The 19,661-nt window shown below is 48.2% G+C and overlaps 1 protein-coding gene across 6 annotated transcripts in view; it reads right to left on the bottom strand.

Moving 5' to 3' along the window:
* Positions 1–3,204: 3,204 nt before the first annotated feature.
* Positions 3,205–19,661, bottom strand: part of ZCCHC7 (zinc finger CCHC-type containing 7) — a 128,704-nt gene continuing 112,247 nt past the window's right edge. For 5 of the 6 annotated variants that reach the window (XR_015705614.1, XR_015705615.1, XR_015705616.1 and 2 more), the window contains 4 exons: positions 19,499–19,594; positions 14,237–14,354; positions 13,128–13,834; positions 3,205–7,369 (listed from right to left, as the gene is read on the bottom strand). Coding sequence is in view for 1 of the 6 variants with exons in the window: in XM_087761548.1 (XP_087617674.1) it covers positions 13,389–13,834; positions 14,237–14,354; positions 19,499–19,594 (660 nt within the window). In the remaining 5 variants the exon portion in view is untranslated. Of the gene's footprint in view, positions 7,370–12,403; positions 13,835–14,236; positions 14,355–19,498; positions 19,595–19,661 lie in introns of those variants that run through there. The other variant, XM_087761548.1, reaches the window with a different exon arrangement.

Below are 19,661 nucleotides of genomic sequence, written 5' to 3'. Positions count from 1 at the left end.
ACTTGCAGGAGCTCCGGAGTCCAATCTTCCCAACTGGCTGGGCTTTTGTGGATTAAAAAAACCCAACAAAACCCCCTCAACTTCCATCCAGCAAAGCGTGGTATAGAAATCTGTGTGTGTACAACTGCCACTGCCCCAGCTGGTCCAGCTTGGCTCCCTGGCTGGCTCCAAGGCGCAGCGATGAGCACTGCAGCCAGTTTTCCACTGCAGCTGCAGCTGCTGCCTGCCGCTGGTCCACCGTGGCACTGGGCACGGAGGGACGAGGGGGAGGAAGCCACAGGGCAGCCACCTGGGAGGGGCCACAGCCGTGGCCATGGCCGGAGCGTTACACCTCTGGAGGCAGCTCTGCCGAGCCAGCTGGCCCCATGCCTGGCGTGGACCCCACTCACCTGGTGCAGCCGTGCTGGGTGTCTGCTGGAGCTGCTGGGGATGGCGACTGCCTCCGGCACTGCTGCAGTCTTTCCCCGTTCCTGTGCTGGAGCTGTCCAGAGCCTCCAAATTTCAGCACCAAATTCCTGTGACTTCTGTCAAATTGGCAGACAGTTTGGTCATGGTGGGTCCTTGCCCCACCCAGGGCAGGATGGGGCCCAGCCGACTGTACTTTGGTGGCAGCAGTCCCACTTGCCTTTTATCATGACAGTCGAGTTAAAAACAGACAGCCTACAGGCAAAGCTCCTTGGGGGCATGTCATCAACCCACACTCACACCCGCTGTACGTGAGGGACCCTCGGTGGCTTGTGTCACTCTTGAGAGCAAAGGACACTTGCACACAACCAGCGCCAAGAAGCTGGCTAACAAGGGCACCTGGATGGCTCCTGCAGAGGCCAGACGTCCTTAGCGGGGAGGATGCTGAGCAGAAAGGTGCTAACTTTGTAAGAAACATGCTCAAGCCCTCTCCATCGGGCTGGCTGGCTGGCGGGGATTAGGGCCGTTTCAGTGCGCACCTCTGCTCTGGCTGCACCTTGCTGTGCAGAGCACGTGCCTGCTCCACGTGGTGCTGCAGGAGGAAGACAGCCGGTGGGCAGGTGAGATCTGCAGATGAAAAATAGCTTTGCTCCCACCTGGGAACTGGAATAAAACTGCCAGGGTTGCAAAATCCCTTAGCTCGTTGGAGGAGTGGGAAGGGAGACCTGGCATGCTGGGGGGCCTGTGCAGGAGAAGCGGGTGCTGGTGAGGACCTGGAGGGTGCACCGGTGGCTGCGGTGGGTCGCTTTAAGTGGGCTGAGTTAGTCAGCACACGGGACTGCGTGCAACCCTCCCTGGCCATGAGCCGAGCCGTACCCTTCAGCACAGCGGAGCCGATAACGGTGCTGACACTGACGTGTGCCTGCACAAAGCTGCAGCCTCATCTCCAAGACAGGATAAACTGTTTGGCCTTTGGACAAGATTATTTCTGTTCAGAACAGGATTGTTATCACTTAATTGAAAATAATTATCCAATGCAAATTGGCTTCAAGTTGGCAGGCTGTGTTGAGAAGACAGCACATCTCCAAGCTGTCCTGAGAGCTGAGCGTGGTGGTAGGGTGAGAGGCTGGGACTGTCCGCAGTGCTGGGGGAGGATACCAGGGGGGGCAGACGTTCCCTCTGCAACACCCACACCCCTCAAGGAAAATGGGGGGTCCCACCCTGCCTGCCTGGTGCTTTCATGCACTGGGGCCCTCCAGTTTGCCTTTCCAAAGCTTGGACAAGCTTTGAATCTCCCCTAAGGGCGGGAAGCATTGATCCATCAGCAGGCAGCCCCAGCCAGCACCACCCTGCTCCTGTCTCTGGCATTGGCTGCAGCCAGCAGACAACACGAGTGCAAATGAGGTGAGATGCAACTTTGACCCCGGGCTGCCTCAGACGTAGGCACCACCATCAACCAACTGGCCACCGCAGGAGTCTGACACGTCATTTGGTGAAAGAGTGCTGGAGAAGGCCATGGTACCTACACAGCACCCGTGAAGGCAGTGGGAACATTGGCACTGGAATCAGCTGCTCGAGAAACCTCCACTCAAGTGTAATGGAGAAGGTGTTAATGAGCCCATACCCCATCCTGGGAGGATCCGCTCCTGGGATGTCTTCACACAAAGCATGCTGCTCTCTTGCTGCTGTCAATTAGGATAGCTGCAGTCATGTCCAAGGGATGGAGACAACTAGTGCTGCAGAGGGGCTGGGCCACAGCCAGGATGTGGAAACCTTCAGAGAACCAGGCAGAAACAGACCCTCTGGTGCTCTGACCCAAGAGGGCACCTAAGCCTCGGCTGGGCTTGTGCCTCTTCTACTGAACCTGTTCACAAGCAGCCCATCATTCAAAACATCACCTGTGTCACCATGTTCTCTTCAGTAAACTTCTAAGGAGAACCAGAGATCCCTACATGTCTCTGTGAGATTTCCCCCAGCCCAACCCCTCAACACCTGCTGAACCTTCCACTTTTGGGGTCCCTGTGGCCACCCTTGTCTGCAGGCTCCATGGGCCATGGTGAGCCTGAGGAGTGGGACCTGCCAGTGAAGACCCTGCCCAGTGGAAAACACCTGGGGACTTGTGCTGCCCTGAGTGAATGTGGGTGCGTGTCCGGTGAGGAGCCTTTGGGCCTTCGTTATGATGCAGTGGTGCTCTCCCTGTCTGTCTACCACAGCAAAAGCCAGCAGGGCCAGCCAGAGCCCATGGAAAGGTGCAGGTACTCCGGTTGTCCGAGGCCATCTACATGAGCAAGGACAAAACGTCTGTGGTGAGCAGACCGTGGGGCAGAGCCCGGTTCTTTGGCTTCCTCTTCAAAGCGAAATGCAGAATCGCCCACCGTGTCACCTTCCCGCTCCCATTCCCTGTCCTGTTTCTCACGCACAGGCGTACGAGTGGGCACCCCCACCCATACAGAGACGGCCAGCAGAGGAAAGCAGTGGCACATGCTGGCTCAGACGTGGCATCAGCCAAATCTGGCTCATGTCTGCATGCCCATGCTGCTGTCCCGCCAGCGAGGACCCACACCCGCAGTCCAGGGGTTCTCCATGGCTGTTCTGCCCCTGGTGTTTTCTCGTCTCCCTTTTCTTTTTTTCTGCCTGAATGGGTTTGGATTAGACAAGACCTTCCTGAATGTAAACAACACCTATGCCAGTGCACAAATACATGAGAGAATAGTGAGTTTCCACAACAGTTTTTATATGATTTGACCAGACTGCTACAAGGTTAATTAAAAAACCAGTGTTTAAATGCAGTTTCATCAGAAGAAGTGTAAAATGCTTCTGCAAGAATCTCTGTCAGGACTTTTCAAAGATAGTGTACTTTACCTGGCAAAGCACAATTAGACACAGTCAAATATTGTCCTGGTTAAAGACTATTAATTTTCCTTACATTTGTCATGAATTAATTTTTTCTGGCTATATCAACAGTGTTTCCTTTATAAATACAACTGGCTCCTTTACATTGAAAAATTAAATTTGCTTTGATAATGAACTGAGGTGCTAATAATCATTTTGCAATGCAAAAAAGTGCAATTACTGGCTGCCGTGCCATGCAGTGCCACAGTCAGTTGTAACTGTCTGAAAGCCTGCATCAGTACCGGTGGACACAGTGAAGACAGTCAAGAGTTACTCAGGGTCACAGAGACAAAACCTACGCCGGCTGGAGAGCAGAGCAGTGCCGTGGGGTTGCAAGGGCTCCGTTGGTCCCCTCTGCCTCTGCCGGCAGAGCTGGGCAGGGCCTGGTGGGGCTGCGGCGCTGTGCTGGGTGTCCCGTGAGCTGGACCCTGCTTTGCCACAGTCACCCACCCAGGTGGCTGCAGGGCTCTTTTGTGCCATGGACGCTGCAGCCTTACCTTGATTTCCATCTTTGCAGCAGTGCTTCCGCATGCTGCCATGGTGCCAGTCGCTTGTCCCTGCCAGCACGCCGCTGTCCTGCCGCCACTGCCATTGCACAGCTGCCCTGCTCCCCTCCTGTGGTGTCTGGATCTCCCACCATCGCCCGGGAACATGGCCAATGACCAGGTGGCAGTTTGTGCTGCTGGGTGCTGTCAGCAGGGGCTGCACAGCTGCTGGAGTGAACTCCGGTTCCCCAAAAGGCTTGGAAAAACTAGGCCAAGGCGATGAGGCTTTCTTTCCTTCTCCAGGATGTCCTCATCCATACCAGCGGCAAGGAGCAGAAGGGACATGCAGCCACCAGCTTGTGCCTCCTTGCCTCAAACTTCTGCCCACACTGAGGACAGAAGCAGGACTGGAAGCAATAGCTCTTCAGGCTCCGCCGAGATACTTCTATCTGTCAGGGCACACACAGGTTTGGCATTAGTCTAAACTTCTGTGGCTTTCTCTCACCCATGTAGAAGACAGGTTAGCAGAGGACTTTAGGTACCACATCAGCACACTAAAGATGACGAGGAGGGGTATGATCTACGCACAACATCCACTTTAGGTAGTGCTTCCTACCTTTAAGTGTGGCAGTTTTGCTAATATATTTTAAAAATTTAAAAAAGCTCAGTATGTGTGAAGGTGTGTATTTTTAAAAATATATTATTTTATAGCTTGGTGTTGACTTTGTTCTTTTGTTGAAAGTAAATCATTAAAGCAAAAATTATAAGACAAAATGAAAAACCATGGTGCATAGAAAATCCACCAGGAGTTCAATAGAAACCTTTTAACACACCAGCTAAGAGGAGGAGGAGGAGGATAAAGCTTTGCTTGGTCTGCTTCAGCATGTGCTGAATTTTCCATACAGCGGGGTTCTTAGAGCTTATGTTCTGCCTAAGCTCTAAAGAACAGGATAAAAATGAATTTTTGCAGGACCTAGTGATTAGGAAGTCATAATGCTGGAGACATGCTTTCATGGTGATGTTAGTCCTCCTGCTCCAGCATGGCTTTAGAAAGTGCACCCACTGACGTTTCAGCAGCCGCGATCCACGGAGCACCTCATCCATGCGGGCACCTTCCCTCACTCATGCTTTGTTAGCCTGATGTATTTTTTTGCCTTGATTAATAACTCTTGCAGAGCAAGAGATTCCCTCCTGGAGAACACCTGAGAAGGCTTGTGCCACAACACTGAGAAAGGGGACAGGGTTTAATCCAGACTTAGCATTTCAATTCACTGCTTAAATCATCTTCCAAACCGATCCGCACACTGTGAGCTGAATTCAACCCAATTTCCACCAGGAGAGGTCTTTTTGCAGATGCTGGATTGTGCCCTTTGCACTCCTGCTAGTGAGTGGGTGGTAGGGGTGTTTGTGAGAGCACCTGTGAGGAGTGGGTGAGGAAGAAGAAATAAATCCCTTCACACAAAAAGCAAACCCAGCTCTGGGAAGGGGCCATTCTCTACTGGGGGGTGGCGACTCGCTGGCAGAAGAATGCAGTCCTGTCTAAAAGGTGCTTGTGAAACAGGGCAGTGTGAGAAGGCCCATCCTTGCTGATCCAGCCCGTGAAAGCCTGACGCGTTGAGGTGTCCCCGTCCACCGATTCAGGTAAACTGAACTTTGGATTGGCTTTTGCACTGGTTCGCTCACAGGGCAAAACATCGGCACTCTCGGAAGAGCTGTTCAGTGATATGTGGGTGGAACAAGATCTGTCGGTAAGAGTGAGATCGTCCTGAGGCTTGTGGGTCTGCAAGGTCACCACGGACAGCACCAGACTTGTCAGGGCTGGGTCTGGTCTGGACCTGCTGAGGAAGAAAAATGACAGGAGGTAAAGACAGTTAATTTTGTCCTGCTCTCTGTGGGCACCACAGCTGCAATTACGCTCACTGCATGCTGGGATCAGCTCAACATCTTGTCCAGGGGATCCCGACCCCAACTCTGCTGCCTCTGGGGGAGGAGCAAGGATCCATGTCCTCACAGGACAAACCCACCACAGCAAATCCACTTCTTGCCCCACAGCGAGAAAACGGTCCCAAAACAGCGTGGCTTCCACCCCTTCTGCCGTGCTCTGTCAAGAAGTAACCACAGCTGCTTCCCTGCACAGATGTGGCCTCTGGCTGCTCCTATGGCACACAGCAGCATCCTCCACACTCCCGCCAGCTCCCAGGCAGGCGCCGCCGCCAGGCCTGTGCCCTCCCGCAGCCCAGCTCAGCGGTGCAATGCCACCCCACCAGTCCTGCCCATCTGCCTGCCACCCTGCCGTCACCTCTGCAAGAATGGACAACATCTACCCGTGGCAGCAAACATGGGTGCTGGGGCCTGAGCCCATGCTTCTACACTTGCAATACGTGGGGCGGGAGTGCATGGGCCTCCTGCTCCGGGTGGAGGCTGTTCAGGCTACTGGTGGCCATGGGGAGACACGAGGTCCTGTGCGTCCGGCAGAGACCAGAGGTGGTACGCTTCTTCCCAACTGAGATCAGGGCTGCTGCCTTAAAACAAAATTAATTGTTCGTCAGATAAATCAGCCTTAGGATTTCCAGAGCGGGGAGGTAACAGTGTCCTCTGATCTGTGGCTAAGGAAGAAGGTCAAAGCCAGGGAGCTCTGTTGCAAAGCACAGCAAATCAAATCCCAGTCACGCTCTGCAAATGACTCACAGCAAGAGACTACTTCTTGGCAAAGATCAAGGGCTGAAAGCTCCATGTGCTCTGCCAAGCCAGCAGTGTAGCTGCAGCTCCTTGCCCAAGAGGGAAGGAAGATGATTTTAGGGGTGATGGGGGCCATGCCTGCACTCAGCTCCTGGCTACGCAGCAGGTCTTAGACATATGTGTCCAGGCTTTGGCTCCACATCAACAAAACGGGGCGATAGTTGCTCCCTCCTCAGTCCACCAGCCCATACGTCCTCAGCACCAGGACTCCCCAACTCCACCTGCTCCCACTGCAGCCTCTCCCTGGGCAGGACTGGGACACGGCTCCATGCTGTGGTGCCCCGATACCACGGGGAGCTCAGGAACCAATGTTTTGCTGCAGGGACCCCCTGGGGCAAGTATCTTCACTGGCTTGTTGGCAAACTGGGTGTCAGCTTGGAGAGCTGTGGTGTCCCAGACAGACTACCTAGTGCTGCTGCCAGAGGAACGGTGCCAGCCTGGAGGAGGTAGAACACTCCGGTCAGACCAGCACAGGACCCCACACCTCGGTAGCAGTGTTGTCGGATGGGGGAAGCCCCGAATTTTGACCCTGCCATCAGCAGGATGCTGCTCATGCCTGGTGCTTTCCTGATGATCTGGCTGGAGACCCACATGGTGTTGGCAACATGGGAGCAGATCACCTTTCTGCTGCGGGTTTCAGGGCTCTCCTTTGGGGCTGTGCACATGGGCTTCAGGCCAGGACACAGCATCAGTGCCCCAGGCATCACTGGCTGCGTGGGGGCATGCGGGGCAGCTCTCGGCATCTGAAACGCTGGTCACTGCTCCCAGCGGTGCGGTACAGCGTGGCAGCGTAGCTCAGACATGCTTGGTTAAATGACTTTCCCAGCAGATTCTACAATAGCTCCTGCCTTGAGACAGAGAGAGAGAGATGTATTGATATTTTTAGGCAGACTTTAGTGACAAGAAAGCTTCAAGGAGGAGCTAGCGCTCTGTTCCACTGTGTTACAAAGACACATTTAATTCCTTTCCACTGCATGCTGGTATGCTGCGGAGATGTACACCTCAAATCACAGTATTCCTTCCTTCCTCAACCTTGCTGTGTAGTGGCTGCAACAAATGATAGACCAAATACTCTCTTTTCCCCTCTTCACTCCTGGGACAACTGCCCCCATTATCAGACAAGACTCTGACCTTTTGATCCATCCATCTTGTCTCCTCCACAGAGTCTGGGCTGAGCTACGGCCCTTTATTTATTCACGCAATGTAGGTTTCCTCATGCTGCTTCACCAGTGCACATCAACTGTGACCTCGAGACACTATCCTCTCCTGGGATAAGCATGTTTTTCAGTCCCAGGCATCTCTGGAGTAAAGACTGACAGTTCTTTAAAGGAGGGGGAAAAAAGCAGGTGGGAGGAATGACAGGCTGAAGTACATTTTGGTTTAATAGGATAAAATGGAGCTTGATGAAAGTAACTCAGTCTGCAAGTCACCTGGTCTAGAACAGGATTTTAATGCAGTGCTTTCCTTTAACTAGTACCTAATGTGGTGGTATTTTTGCTGGTAGACAATGCATCAACACTTTTTGCCATTTTCCTTATCCTGTCCTTCTCATCTGATGCAGAAACATCTTCAACTGTATTATTTCTGCAGTAAAAGTTCTATAAAATTCATCAGCTACTAGACAGAAGCCTTACTGGTAGTGCTGGGAGGCACTGATTACTGGTGACAGCCTGCTGGTGCTGGACACAGCCTGTTTTGTTTCAAGTGGCCCAAGAAAGAGACCCGTGAGTGGAGCCCACCGCATGGGCACACAGACCAGACGCTTGGTTTCGCTTCTCCAGCAGGTAAATGGAGATGATTTCTGGACTGGTCCATGTGGAGTTTAATGATCTTGGGGGAAAAGGTTCACTGACTGGGTGTACACTGTGGGACTCCATCTCCAGGGCTGGAAATGTGTCGGCAGATGAGGGTCCTGAGACAGGCCTGCTGGCTGGCAAGAAACAAATCCTTGTTGTTTTCCTGCACCTTGCTGCTCTCAGGTGCAAGAAGGCTCCAGCACCCGGTCTGAGGGAAGGTTTTGAAGCTAGAGTGGAGTACGGTGGTTGTGAGATGTGGGGCACTGAGTTTCGGGCACCTGAGCACTATCCTGGGCTGGGGAGCAATCGCTGAAGACAGGGCAGTCCCATGCAACTGGTGGGATGTAAGAGTCTTGGTTCTCCTGCTCTCCCTTCCAGCAGCGCCTGGCCATGGGCATGCTTGCCCTCGCTCTACCCAACAGCAGCTCAGGGCACTGCTGCTTATGCGGAAGGGAGGGCAGGACCAGTCTGCTGAGAGACCACTGAAGAAAGGGACCTCAGCAGTCCATCTGCTCATGGGCTCGCTCAACCATCTCTGTCAGCTCCAGCACGTTTGTTCAACTCTTCCCTGAAACCTGCCAGCAAGACTGCACGCCCTCCTCAGACAACCCACTGGGGTCCCCGGTCATCTTTACCATTTTAAGGTCTTTTTTCTTGGTGTCTCAGCTACACCTTTCTTGCTGTTCTTTAAGCTTGTGGTTTGTTGTTCTACTCACCCCCATATTAAGAACAGCCATTTTTATTTGCACCTTATTTACCCAGCTGCTTTTTCTCTAGAAAAAAACAGCCTCATTCATGTCAGTCTTTCGTTGCTAGCTGCATTATCTGGACCCTCTGATTCTTCTCCGAATTCTCTGGTGGGCTCCCTAGAGCAGATTTGCTCTGTCTTGCTGTGCAAAACCTAACATAGGTCAGTATTTGAGCTGATGTCTTAACCTGCTGGGACTTAAGTGGACTTGCGGTTAATGCTCCAGTTTGGATACATGGCTGCAGCATCTTGTTTCTTTTACTACAGCTTTGCTGCCTTGCATTCAGCTTGGGAGCTGCACTGCAACACTGCTCCCCAGTCAGTCAGATCCTGGCCTTCACCTGCAAGGTTGCCAGAAGAAGTTCCTTCATCCAGATCCCATCTGCTTCCAAACGTTGCTGGTTTCTCTTTTTCTCTTCCCATGGTCCCAAATACCCCACTTTCTCTGTGCTTCTACTCACTGTCTTGCAACCACAAACAACAGACATCTATCAGAGCAAAAGCCAGGTTAGATATCTGCAGGACTGGGCAGCTGCAGTACTCAGAGGGAAAGCCAGAGATGTTTCCACCACAAACCTATCATCTGGTGCTTGCAACAGTCACTGCCAGTGACAAGCAGAAGCCACAATCTACAGCCAGGCTTCTGTGGGTTTCACCCAAGTGCTTGTTTAAGTTACACACCTTGCCTAGACTTCCCACAATTAGCCTCCCAAGACAAGGCAGGCTGCTGCTCACCAGCACATAACTGGTTTTGAAAAATTCCATAGAAGAGTCCAAGGTGAAATATTGTTGGCTGAAGCCACTGAGCATCAGAGAAACAACTTGGGACTCCTGGCTGGCTTAACTCCTGCCACAGTGGCCAGGCACCTTATCTTTAGAGGAGGAGTTAGGAAAAACTCTGACTCGCTCCACACCTGACCACCATTTGACATTGCACATGGGCAACGTAAAGGCATCTGCACCCCTTATGCACAGCGGCTATACCACTGCCCCTGAGCTGATGTATCAGTCTACAGCAGCCTCACTAGCACAGCAATATCCATATTGATAGACGTTCTTGTGTTGATCATTTTCCCACTACCAGTGTCGACTCTCACATTGGCTCAGCTGCTAAACAATGCATCATCTCATAAAGCCATTGCATAATGCCTGGCGGAGGAGTAAATTGCACTTTTTATATCCTTGCAGGTTCCTTTGAAAATGAGGAAGAGAATGGTGGAACGAGGACAGTCAGAGGTAGAGACTCAGAGGAGGTCTCTGTGAGGAACCTCTCCAGACCATGCTACCCTGGTGCTCATCAGAATAATGCTCTTCTGGCCTTCACATCTAAGAGTGTCTGTCTTATTTCTTTTATGGCATACCACACAGCACCCATAAAACACCTCACAGGCTGACGGCTCAGTGCGATCACTTGTTAGATGCTATTGCAGGTCACAGTTTTCTCCTTGATCTCTTGGACATTGTTGAAAACACAGCTGCTTCAGTTTTGGGGGAGTGAAACAGAAAAATACCTGCACTTGATGTTCTTCAGTAAATGAGAGGCATGGAGGATCTGAAAACTTTCCAGAGCATGGACCCGTCCTTACTGCACTATTGTACCGTGAAGAGAATGGTGAGGCCACAATTTCACTGAGTCATTTTGATGACCGATGCCCAGCCCGTTCCCGAGCAGCGATTGCTGCCCCCCAGCCAACTCCCCCCAGTTTATATACTGGGCATGACGCCATATGGTATGGAATAGCCCTTTGGCCAGCCTGGGTCAGCTGTCCTGGCTGTGCCCCCTCCCAGCTTCTTGTGCGCCGGGCAGAGCATGGGAAGCTGAAAAGTCCTTGACCAGTGCAAGCACTGCTTAGCAACAACTAAACATCAGTGTGTTATCAACATTATTCTCATCCTAAATCCAAACCACAGCACTATGCCAGCTACTAGGAAGAAAAAATCAACTCTATCCCAGCTGAAACCAGGACAACCTTAAAAAAACATCCCGAAACTTACTGAATATTAGCTTGAAAAACAGTGGAGAAGTTCTGGGAGGCAAGATTCCCTAAAATCTGCCTAACCACAGGTTAGGGGTGTTGTCCATTCCATGTTTTTATACGTATGTGCTTTCTAGTTATCCCTGGAGGTAGAACAGCCATTAGGATACAATCCCCTGAGAGCAGTCACACAGTCATCCTTTATGAGGGCAGAAATTTTCCATCCCTGCACACTGCCCAGGTAAAGCAGGTACAGGCTTATTACATACTCCCAGACAGTGGTAGCTCCTGATGTCTGAGCCACCCATCTCTTGCAGCTGGAGAATCTGGTCCTTTTGGGAATCCCCTTCATCGTAACACTTCTGTCCAAGGAAGTGTTAGGGGACACAAGAGCAAGAACGCAGTCTCTGGAGCTCTTGGTGGCTCTTTAAAGAAGGGTGCAACTCCTGGAGAAGAGATGTACTCATGTCCTGACAACTTCACTGGCCACATGGTCAAACCGATGAATCAGAAAAGCTGGAGTTGATCTCAAGACTTAATTTAAACAACCCTCCTTCCCTATCTACCAGTCTACATGCTGGTTCAGCTAAAGGCTACTGGAGACTTTTGTTCAAACAGAACCAGGTATTGATGAACAAAAAGGGAAGAAAACACAGCACACGGGAAAAAACAAATTTCAGTGTTAGGGGCAAGACTTTTCAGGAGCGGAATTAATACAGTTTTTTTTTTTAATTAGGGATAAAAGTGATTTACTTTTTCAATATCATCAGGTACTTTTCAATGAAGTAATCAATAAAGTTAAACAAAAATGAATTTGAGCTGCCAACAAGGATGCATTTAAGCAAAACTGGGCATTAGGTTCCCAAGTATTATGTAGGTGTAGCTCTACTCCAAACACCTCTGAGATGAGGTGATACAGTCACTAAAATACCAGTGTTTTCACTGGCAACCTTGTCAAACAAAAAGCTGATGAATTTAGGGATTACCAGCATGGAATACTACTGGCAGAATGACAGCCCTGAATTTTTTCTAGTGTACCCACTTCCCCTCCTCAGATATCCCTGCATTTGCACAGGTTACAAATACTTTTTAAAATTTGAAAACACACCTGTAACCAAAGCCTCAGTTTTTAGTAAGAACTAAGAGAGGACATGTACCTTTATGAAATTGTGCTGTTAGTTACTATCAATTGCTTAGCAAAAGTAGTGGTATAGTATAGAGTAGGTCATGAATCAGTAGAGTATAGATAATTTTCTTTTCGAAACCGGAAAATCTCTTTCCAGAGGTGATGTAGTTTCAGCTCAGGGAAGAGAAGCAGACACTCTTTTTAATTATGCTTGGTAATGCAAGAAAATATAGAACAAACCTGCATTTTTTTATATCCCTCTTGTAAAATTTTATTTGGGTTATTCCTTTGATGAAGCATTTATTCTTACAAAGCTTTTAACAATACACTTGTTTAATTCCAGTGTACAAAAATAACTGTATTTAAAAAAATTACTAAGTTTTAGCACAGTATGTCTGGAATTAAATACATTTTTCATACTTCGCTATCTTTTCTCCAGAAACAACTGGGGAACAAGGACATACTTAATTCAAGACATAAACTCTGTTCCTTTTCTCAGCTGCTTTCTCCTGCTGTGCTGACTAGCTGGCAAAAGCAGGGAACAGGCTCACACAGGGCTCACCTGTGCTCGGCACTGAAAGCTGTGGCACTGAGGATGATGGATCCACAACACCACATGGGAGCACAAGGTGGGAGACTGTCACGTCCCAAAGTGCAAGACAACAACTTCACAGCACCTTCCAGGAGGGACAGAAGTCAAAAAGTGCCCAGCTGCACTCTGGAGAGAATTGAGTGGCCGTGAGGAACGTGCTTTACATCCACATACATGGCCTCCGGCCCAACTCCTCCTAACCTGAGAGTCTCTCCAGCATCAGCTCCAAAGGCATCATGCTTCCTAGCAGCAGATCCTGCTCCAACAGGCAGAGCAACATCTCACCGGTGAAGAAACAAAACCTACCAAACCCAGCATGGCCCCTTCCCCTCCCCGCTCCCTGCCCCAAGCAAAGAAAATAAACTTACAGCCTATTCTGGGACTGCTGCAAAGTATAGCCATTCCAGGCATGACCACTGAGTCCTGCCTGTCAAGCGGACAGTTCACAACAGACAGAGCACTCTGTTTCGGGAACAGAGATGGACATTAGATGTGTGACTGGTGCCTGGGCATGTCCGCCCGGGTTCAGGGACGGACTCAAATTCAGTGTGCTAAGAGAGAGACAAAAATAAACAAAAGGCAGAGCCACAGCCAGTAAATGCTGGTGCTACCTATCTACTTCCTCATCATCAGGATTTCTGTTTGGACTTCTTCCTCCTCTGTTTTATGAGGAATAAATTGTCATTGATATCAGGACTAGCGTCTTTCTGCTTTTTCCATTTCTTCTTCCTTTTAGCACTTTCCAGAGGCTCCTGAACATATGCAGTCTTGCTGCCTGAGAATGCCTGGAAAATGGACTTGTGACGGATTTTGCTGCCCTTACATGCCTGCCTTTTACACCCTCTAGGGAAGTCCTCCTCCATCTTTTGGCCCATTTCAACATGACTTCTGTGTTTCTGTTCTCTGGGTTTCTCTGCCCCGGACATCTTCATCTTTTTGCGGCACTCGCCATCTTTCTTCTGTTTCCCATGTTCTTTCCAAGGCTTGCTTTTTTTCTTATGGCTGTGCTCCCCATGTTTTTCTTCCTGCCATGGTGTCTCTGACTGTTCTGGCAGAAGGCCGGCTTCCTGTAGTTCTGTAGAACAGAGCAGTTTATTTCAATACCCATGCAGAAAACCTAAAACCTAGTGCCCGAGCCATCGCAGCTTTCCTTATGTATGAAGTTAGACTAGAATTTTAACAAATTACAGTTTAATCCTCTTCCTGCTAGTTTATAGCATTTGTAATGTCAGTGAATTTTTTAGAATTAAAACATCTGACAACACCCACCTAGTGGCTTTGACACAATAAATTTCCATGATAGACACGGATGAATAAAGTCACAAATCTTTTACTGCCATTAGACTACCTGTTCAAATCCCTATAGCTTTTCCCAACACATGAAAATAATCCCACCATATTTCTAAAAGCAGCAAGCACAGAATAAAGTATTTCAAAGAACTGAAAGGCAGGAGGGATCTCCCAAAATACACTGTACCTGCAACCTTTCTTTTTAATCTGTTTGCTCTTCTCTTGATATCGTATTCATCATCATAGTAGTAGATGAATGGAGAAGTAGGGAACATGCTCCCATGCATCCGCTTTTCTGAGCACTCCTGCAAAACACATTTCAAATCACTAGATGTGGCTGAGTTGCAACTCTCCTGGAAGGAAACAGGTCAGATTCTGCAGGTGTTGGTCTGTATCTGTGGAGGATATGGCCAGCAATTCTTTAAACACTGATAAGTTTATTACCATCCAATAATCCTTCTTGTGCACACAGAAAAACATGCATTACATGAGCCAAGCTGCAGTCCTCTCGCAGCAAATGGAAGGAATCCTGTGTCTTCCTGCAATTGCTACACATCTCTAGCACTGAGAGAAGCAGAGGACTAGAAGCAGGTGAGCACTAGGTAAACACGAGGCGAATTGCAAATGGAGCTGTTGGATTTGGGGAGCAGGGCTGTCCTGCCTGCAGCCGGGCCAGGTCCCCCCAACACCTGCTTTTGCTGCTTCTCGCTGCCTACTCCCGTCTCCCAGCACAAGCACATGCCCGGTCTCCTCAAAAGACAAATACTTCTAATTGCAGGGAAGCTCTTTTAACCTGGATCATTTGGGGTGAAAGTATGTGCAGAAATGTGGCAGACTCAAAGGGTGGGGTGGGCTGAAGGAAGGAGTGAGCAGTGATGAGGAGCCAGGGGCAGCATCCTCCCGACACAGCCCATCTGCAGGCAGAACGGTGTGTCTCACTGTATGCAGTTTTCTCACAGATACAAAAAAAAAGCAAACCCTGCCTGAAACTGCTGTGCAAGCACATCAGATTGCAGGGAAGAGGAAGAGAGCCCTGAACAGTCAGCTGAGGTGAGGAAGGGGCTGGCTCTTGCATCACATGCATGTCAGCCTATTTCCCAAATGCTTGATTCAGCAATGTGAATTTTTTCACTGCTGTACACAAAGTTTTAGTAATGTCTTGTGAGCCAGGCTAACTAGGATGCTTCCTATGATTCTGTCTTTTTTTCAGGGTACCATGTGATATTAACTGATGCTTTCTTCTACTTGTAAATTGCTTGTTAACTGTTGTGCTTTGCAACATTAGTTTTCTACTTCTTGGACACTGTCCAAATCTAATGAGCTCTGGGCCTTGCCATTCTCAAGAAACTGTCAGGAGCTTTCACTCCCCCCGATGTCTCCACTGCAAATGAAGCAGCTTTCCTTGTTGCGTTTGCTATTTCTACCACTCAGTGCCACCTCTAGCACCCCCTTTCCCTGTGTGTCCTCCTGCCTCCTACCCTCTCTTTTTTAAAGGCAGAGTACATCAAAGATGCATTTCAGATATATTTTGTATTTCTCAGCTTGTATTTGGTCTTTTCTTGGCTGAAATTAAATTAAGAATCAGGTTATTCTCTGTGGTGTTCTCCAAAAGGGTACTGTTAGGTTGTGTGACAACTGGCTCATCTCCACATGCATGGAGGAGTGCGGATGAGCAAAGGCAGCTCGTAGCTGGAGCCAACCCGAGTTTGAGGGCTCAGCCTTACCCCACTGTGAAATCAGGCTGACAGGGACCTAGGAGGGGGCATGTGAGTCCATCCGTCGCCTCAGGTCATTCTCAGTAGCTACTCATCTGAGATATGCATATCCTGGAAGACGACCAGATTTCACACTGAACACCTTGAACAGCCAGCTATCACCCCACAAAGAAACCTCCTCTCTTACCCTTCCCGGGTCCTCCATCTGCCTCCCTCAGATTTAAGAGGAGAGAAAAACATAACAGAAATGACACTTCAGATACCTGTGTTTCACAAGAGTGAAATCTAAGAGTGGCCTTTAGGCAGGGCACAAAGCTGCTTGCCTATCCGGACTAAACGAAAGAAAATATTATCCCTAAACATTGCCAAAGAGGTTACTGAAAACAACACAGATTGGCTTTACACAGGAGTATGCAAAGACACATTCATCTTTCTGTGATACCTGTGAAATGTACTGCTTGAGATCCTGCATCAGATCTAGGGCTTGCTCTGCAGGCATGTGGCCCGTTCATTATTTTTCTTTTGCTAATATGCTGACAGAGAAGCCTTAGTGAATGAAATGCACATGACACCCAAATCGGCGCTCCTCTTCTCCTCTTTATCTCCACTGCATTGATAAATCAGCTCAGCAATGTACAACATGCACTTGGCTGTATCACTCCCTCTCAAGTAAGCTGCCACTGCTGCCATACGCTGTGTACTGTTAAATACTCTTGGGACGGTCTTCAGCGCTGGAGGTAGTGTACAGAGGACGGAAAGCAGAGCCTGCTACCAACCTGCAGGAGGAATTTTCTGTGTGATTGGCATACTGGGATGTGAATGCAAGGCACATCTGCAGATATCGTACAGTTCCTTATCCCTGCTGCCTTTAGAACTTGCTGCAGCCTGAATAATGCAGTGGGCTGTCCCTCATTAACTTGCCCTCCCTCTTAACTTTCCTATGGGGATGCCCCTTAAAATGAGCACATCTTTGTTATGGACCCTAACAGACAATGTTTTGGATGTGTGAACTGCTATGAAATGAACTATAATGTGAGTCTGCTAAAGAAAATAAGATTTCTTGTCTTTATTAAATCCTTAGTTTACATAAAAATATGACTGTCTTAATAAACAATACAGCAAGTTCAGGAAACATAACTGCCAGGTATTGGAACCTCTGACAGTTTATGTCTTAACTATTTCCATTTCTACAAACAACAAGAAGTGATTCGCAATGACCTCCTTACTGGAACTGCACAGTTAACTCCGGGATTTAGCCAGTTTTTTGCTCTTGTCCCTTTTTTGGGGAAGGTCTCCCTAGACCTCTACCAAAGAAAAGCAATTTCAGGTGTTCCTAAATGAGATCAAATGGTAACATGAAAGGAAACGGACTGCAGTGGGAAGCACTGATTATGGTGAGTCTGTACAAAACTAACCCCAGCCTTTTCTTCTTGGTCAGTTTCTTATTCCTCTGCTTTAACTGCTCAAAAAAGGCAATAGAGCAGGGTTCTGGATGTATAGAAATGGGAAAAATGTTAAAAGATGCTTGTGATTTTTACCTGCTTAAAAATATTTACATTAAAAAGAAAAAATCACCCTCCCCCCCCTTTTCCCCCTTAAATTATAGACAGATCTTTCAAGCTCTGACAGAGCTGCTCACCACATAAACTCAGGCACTGATTATGACCTCAGTTTTCTTAGCCAGTGAGAGCTGCAAATCTCAGATGCATTGCCTGTCCAGCTAGGTCACTGTAAAGATGGACATGCAGGTCACCAGTCCCATTTCCTCAGCCATTCTTCGACAAAAGGTTTAGTGATTTGAGGGCAAATACTCAGTTATCATTACATAATCCGATGTATGTCCTAGACATTTTTCTGTATGCATATACAAAGATCTGGTGAGTATTTCTGCCCTCCTGTGTTGTTTTTAACTTCTCCCTTTTCATTCAGTCCTTGCTGAGGCAATTTCTGCTTGCTGTATGCTAGTAAAAATACTATCTTACTTTCTTTAACTTTGATAGCCATGAAGTGTTGTCCTTGAGTCACTTTACTCCCTTACTGATTTTATACAGTTTCTACCATTTTCTGTCCAAGTAATTACTATCAGCTCCTCCCACATATTTACTAATTATTTTTACAGCAGACTTATTTGTATCCATGTATGGCTGCCTCCCTGGAATGCCATTTTTTGACAGTTTAGTAAAATGTTCCTTATCCATTGCCAGCAATCAGTCTCACTTCTTCAATCCTGTCACTTCAGTTTTTATTGTATATGCTCATTTTAGTGTCTATATTACTGGCAGGGGCTTTATTCTGGTTTTGTTTAGCAGGATCAGTTTCACTACTCTTTCATAGGTTTTATCAGCTCTAGTTCCAAACAGCAGACAGAACAAGCTACTTCACATGACTGTATTGCTGAGGTCTCACACTGCTGCCGTATGTGTAGCTGTGTCTTGAGAAGATGTCTTGCAGGTGAAGTCAAGGATTTGGACTCCTGTACCACAGCCAAGGCAGTGCCTGTACTCCTGCTGTGCCAGGGGTGACACCAGGCTGCTGGCACACACTCGTCCCTTACCGAGCCTGGATTGCACCAGCTGCTTACTTCCTGCCCCTTCCAACCCGCCTGGGCAGGCAGCAGCGTGTCCTGGACATACACGATGGCCTCAATACACCACACGAAGAGGAAAATCTTCACTTGTCTCCAAAGACAGCTTGGCATTAAAAATCTTCCATTTATCTTTCAGCTCTGCTATGAGAAGATCCCAGTAAACCTGCCTTACCTGTCCCACTACTCCCCACAGGGATTAACTATTTAGCTGAAAACAGCATCAAGCTTTTAATGATATATCTTCAGTAGTTGTAGGAGTTGACACACAGAGCATGCAGGAGAGAAGGAAGGAATTTGCTGGGAAATTGCTATCTCTAAGCTATAGGAAACGATAAACTTAACCCATCCAATGTATGAGTACCATTCTTTTTCTAGAATACTTGTGGCTTCTGGACTTATTCCATAAAAGAAAAGGACTAACACTTGTTTGGTGTTGATATTTGCGGTAAAGAGCTGTACTTGTCATGACAGGGGGCTGAAAAAGGTGATAAACATCAGCAAGCAATCCTAGAAGATGCCGCACACCTCCAGTTTTTACTGAAGCCACTTAAGGCTCACGATATCCTTCTTCACCAGGCTGTGCACCTTACAGAAGGATGATGTCAAACTTAATTCAGATGTTGAATCAAACTAAGAAACTACAAATAAGGATCATCAAAAGCAGGCAGAAATGGAAAATTCCTAAAACGGGCATTCAAATTGTTGGGCTGATTGTGGTGAAAAACCTTACATGATGTTGAATGTGGCAGTAAGGCACTAATATTTCATTCCATAAGCCACAGGAAAAAAAAGAAAGGAAAAAAAAAGCTCTGTTCAGCAACTGCCTGTTTTCCAATGAACATTCTCTCTCCCTGGCAGTCTCATTTTGATTTAAGATTTAAAAGAAGAAATCAATAAACCTGCCAAGGAGAGAGAGTAACTTTTCTTTTCCTCCGTATCTTTAAATTAGATGGGCGAGATCACTTTATACATTGGCCTCCACTGATGGCAGCAGTGCTGCAAAGTCACAAACATTGCATTAGAGCGGCCCTTCATATAGCATTAGCTTGACTCTTCCAGCTCTTTTCTCCAACCACACACCATAGCAGAGATGAATTTCTACCCCAAGGATATACTCAACACTGAGGCAGAGACTGCTGAGACTTACATATCCAAAATGTCCTTTCCGGGAACAGTTGTAGCAGTACGCTAAAGCAGAGCGCTCAGAGTGAGAACCGGTCGCCTTGATTGGTCCTGGCTTTGTCTGAAAGATGGAAATAGGCAAGAATTAGGTCTGCTAGTATTCCGAATGCTGAATTAAAAATAAATTA

The sequence above is a fragment of the Nipponia nippon genome, unplaced genomic scaffold (genome assembly GCF_047370975.1).
Source record: "Nipponia nippon isolate SJK-2023a ecotype South Korea unplaced genomic scaffold, ASM4737097v1 scaffold_24, whole genome shotgun sequence".
NCBI lineage: Eukaryota > Metazoa > Chordata > Aves > Pelecaniformes > Threskiornithidae > Nipponia > Nipponia nippon.
This window is presented reverse-complemented; position numbering and strand designations above follow the sequence as displayed.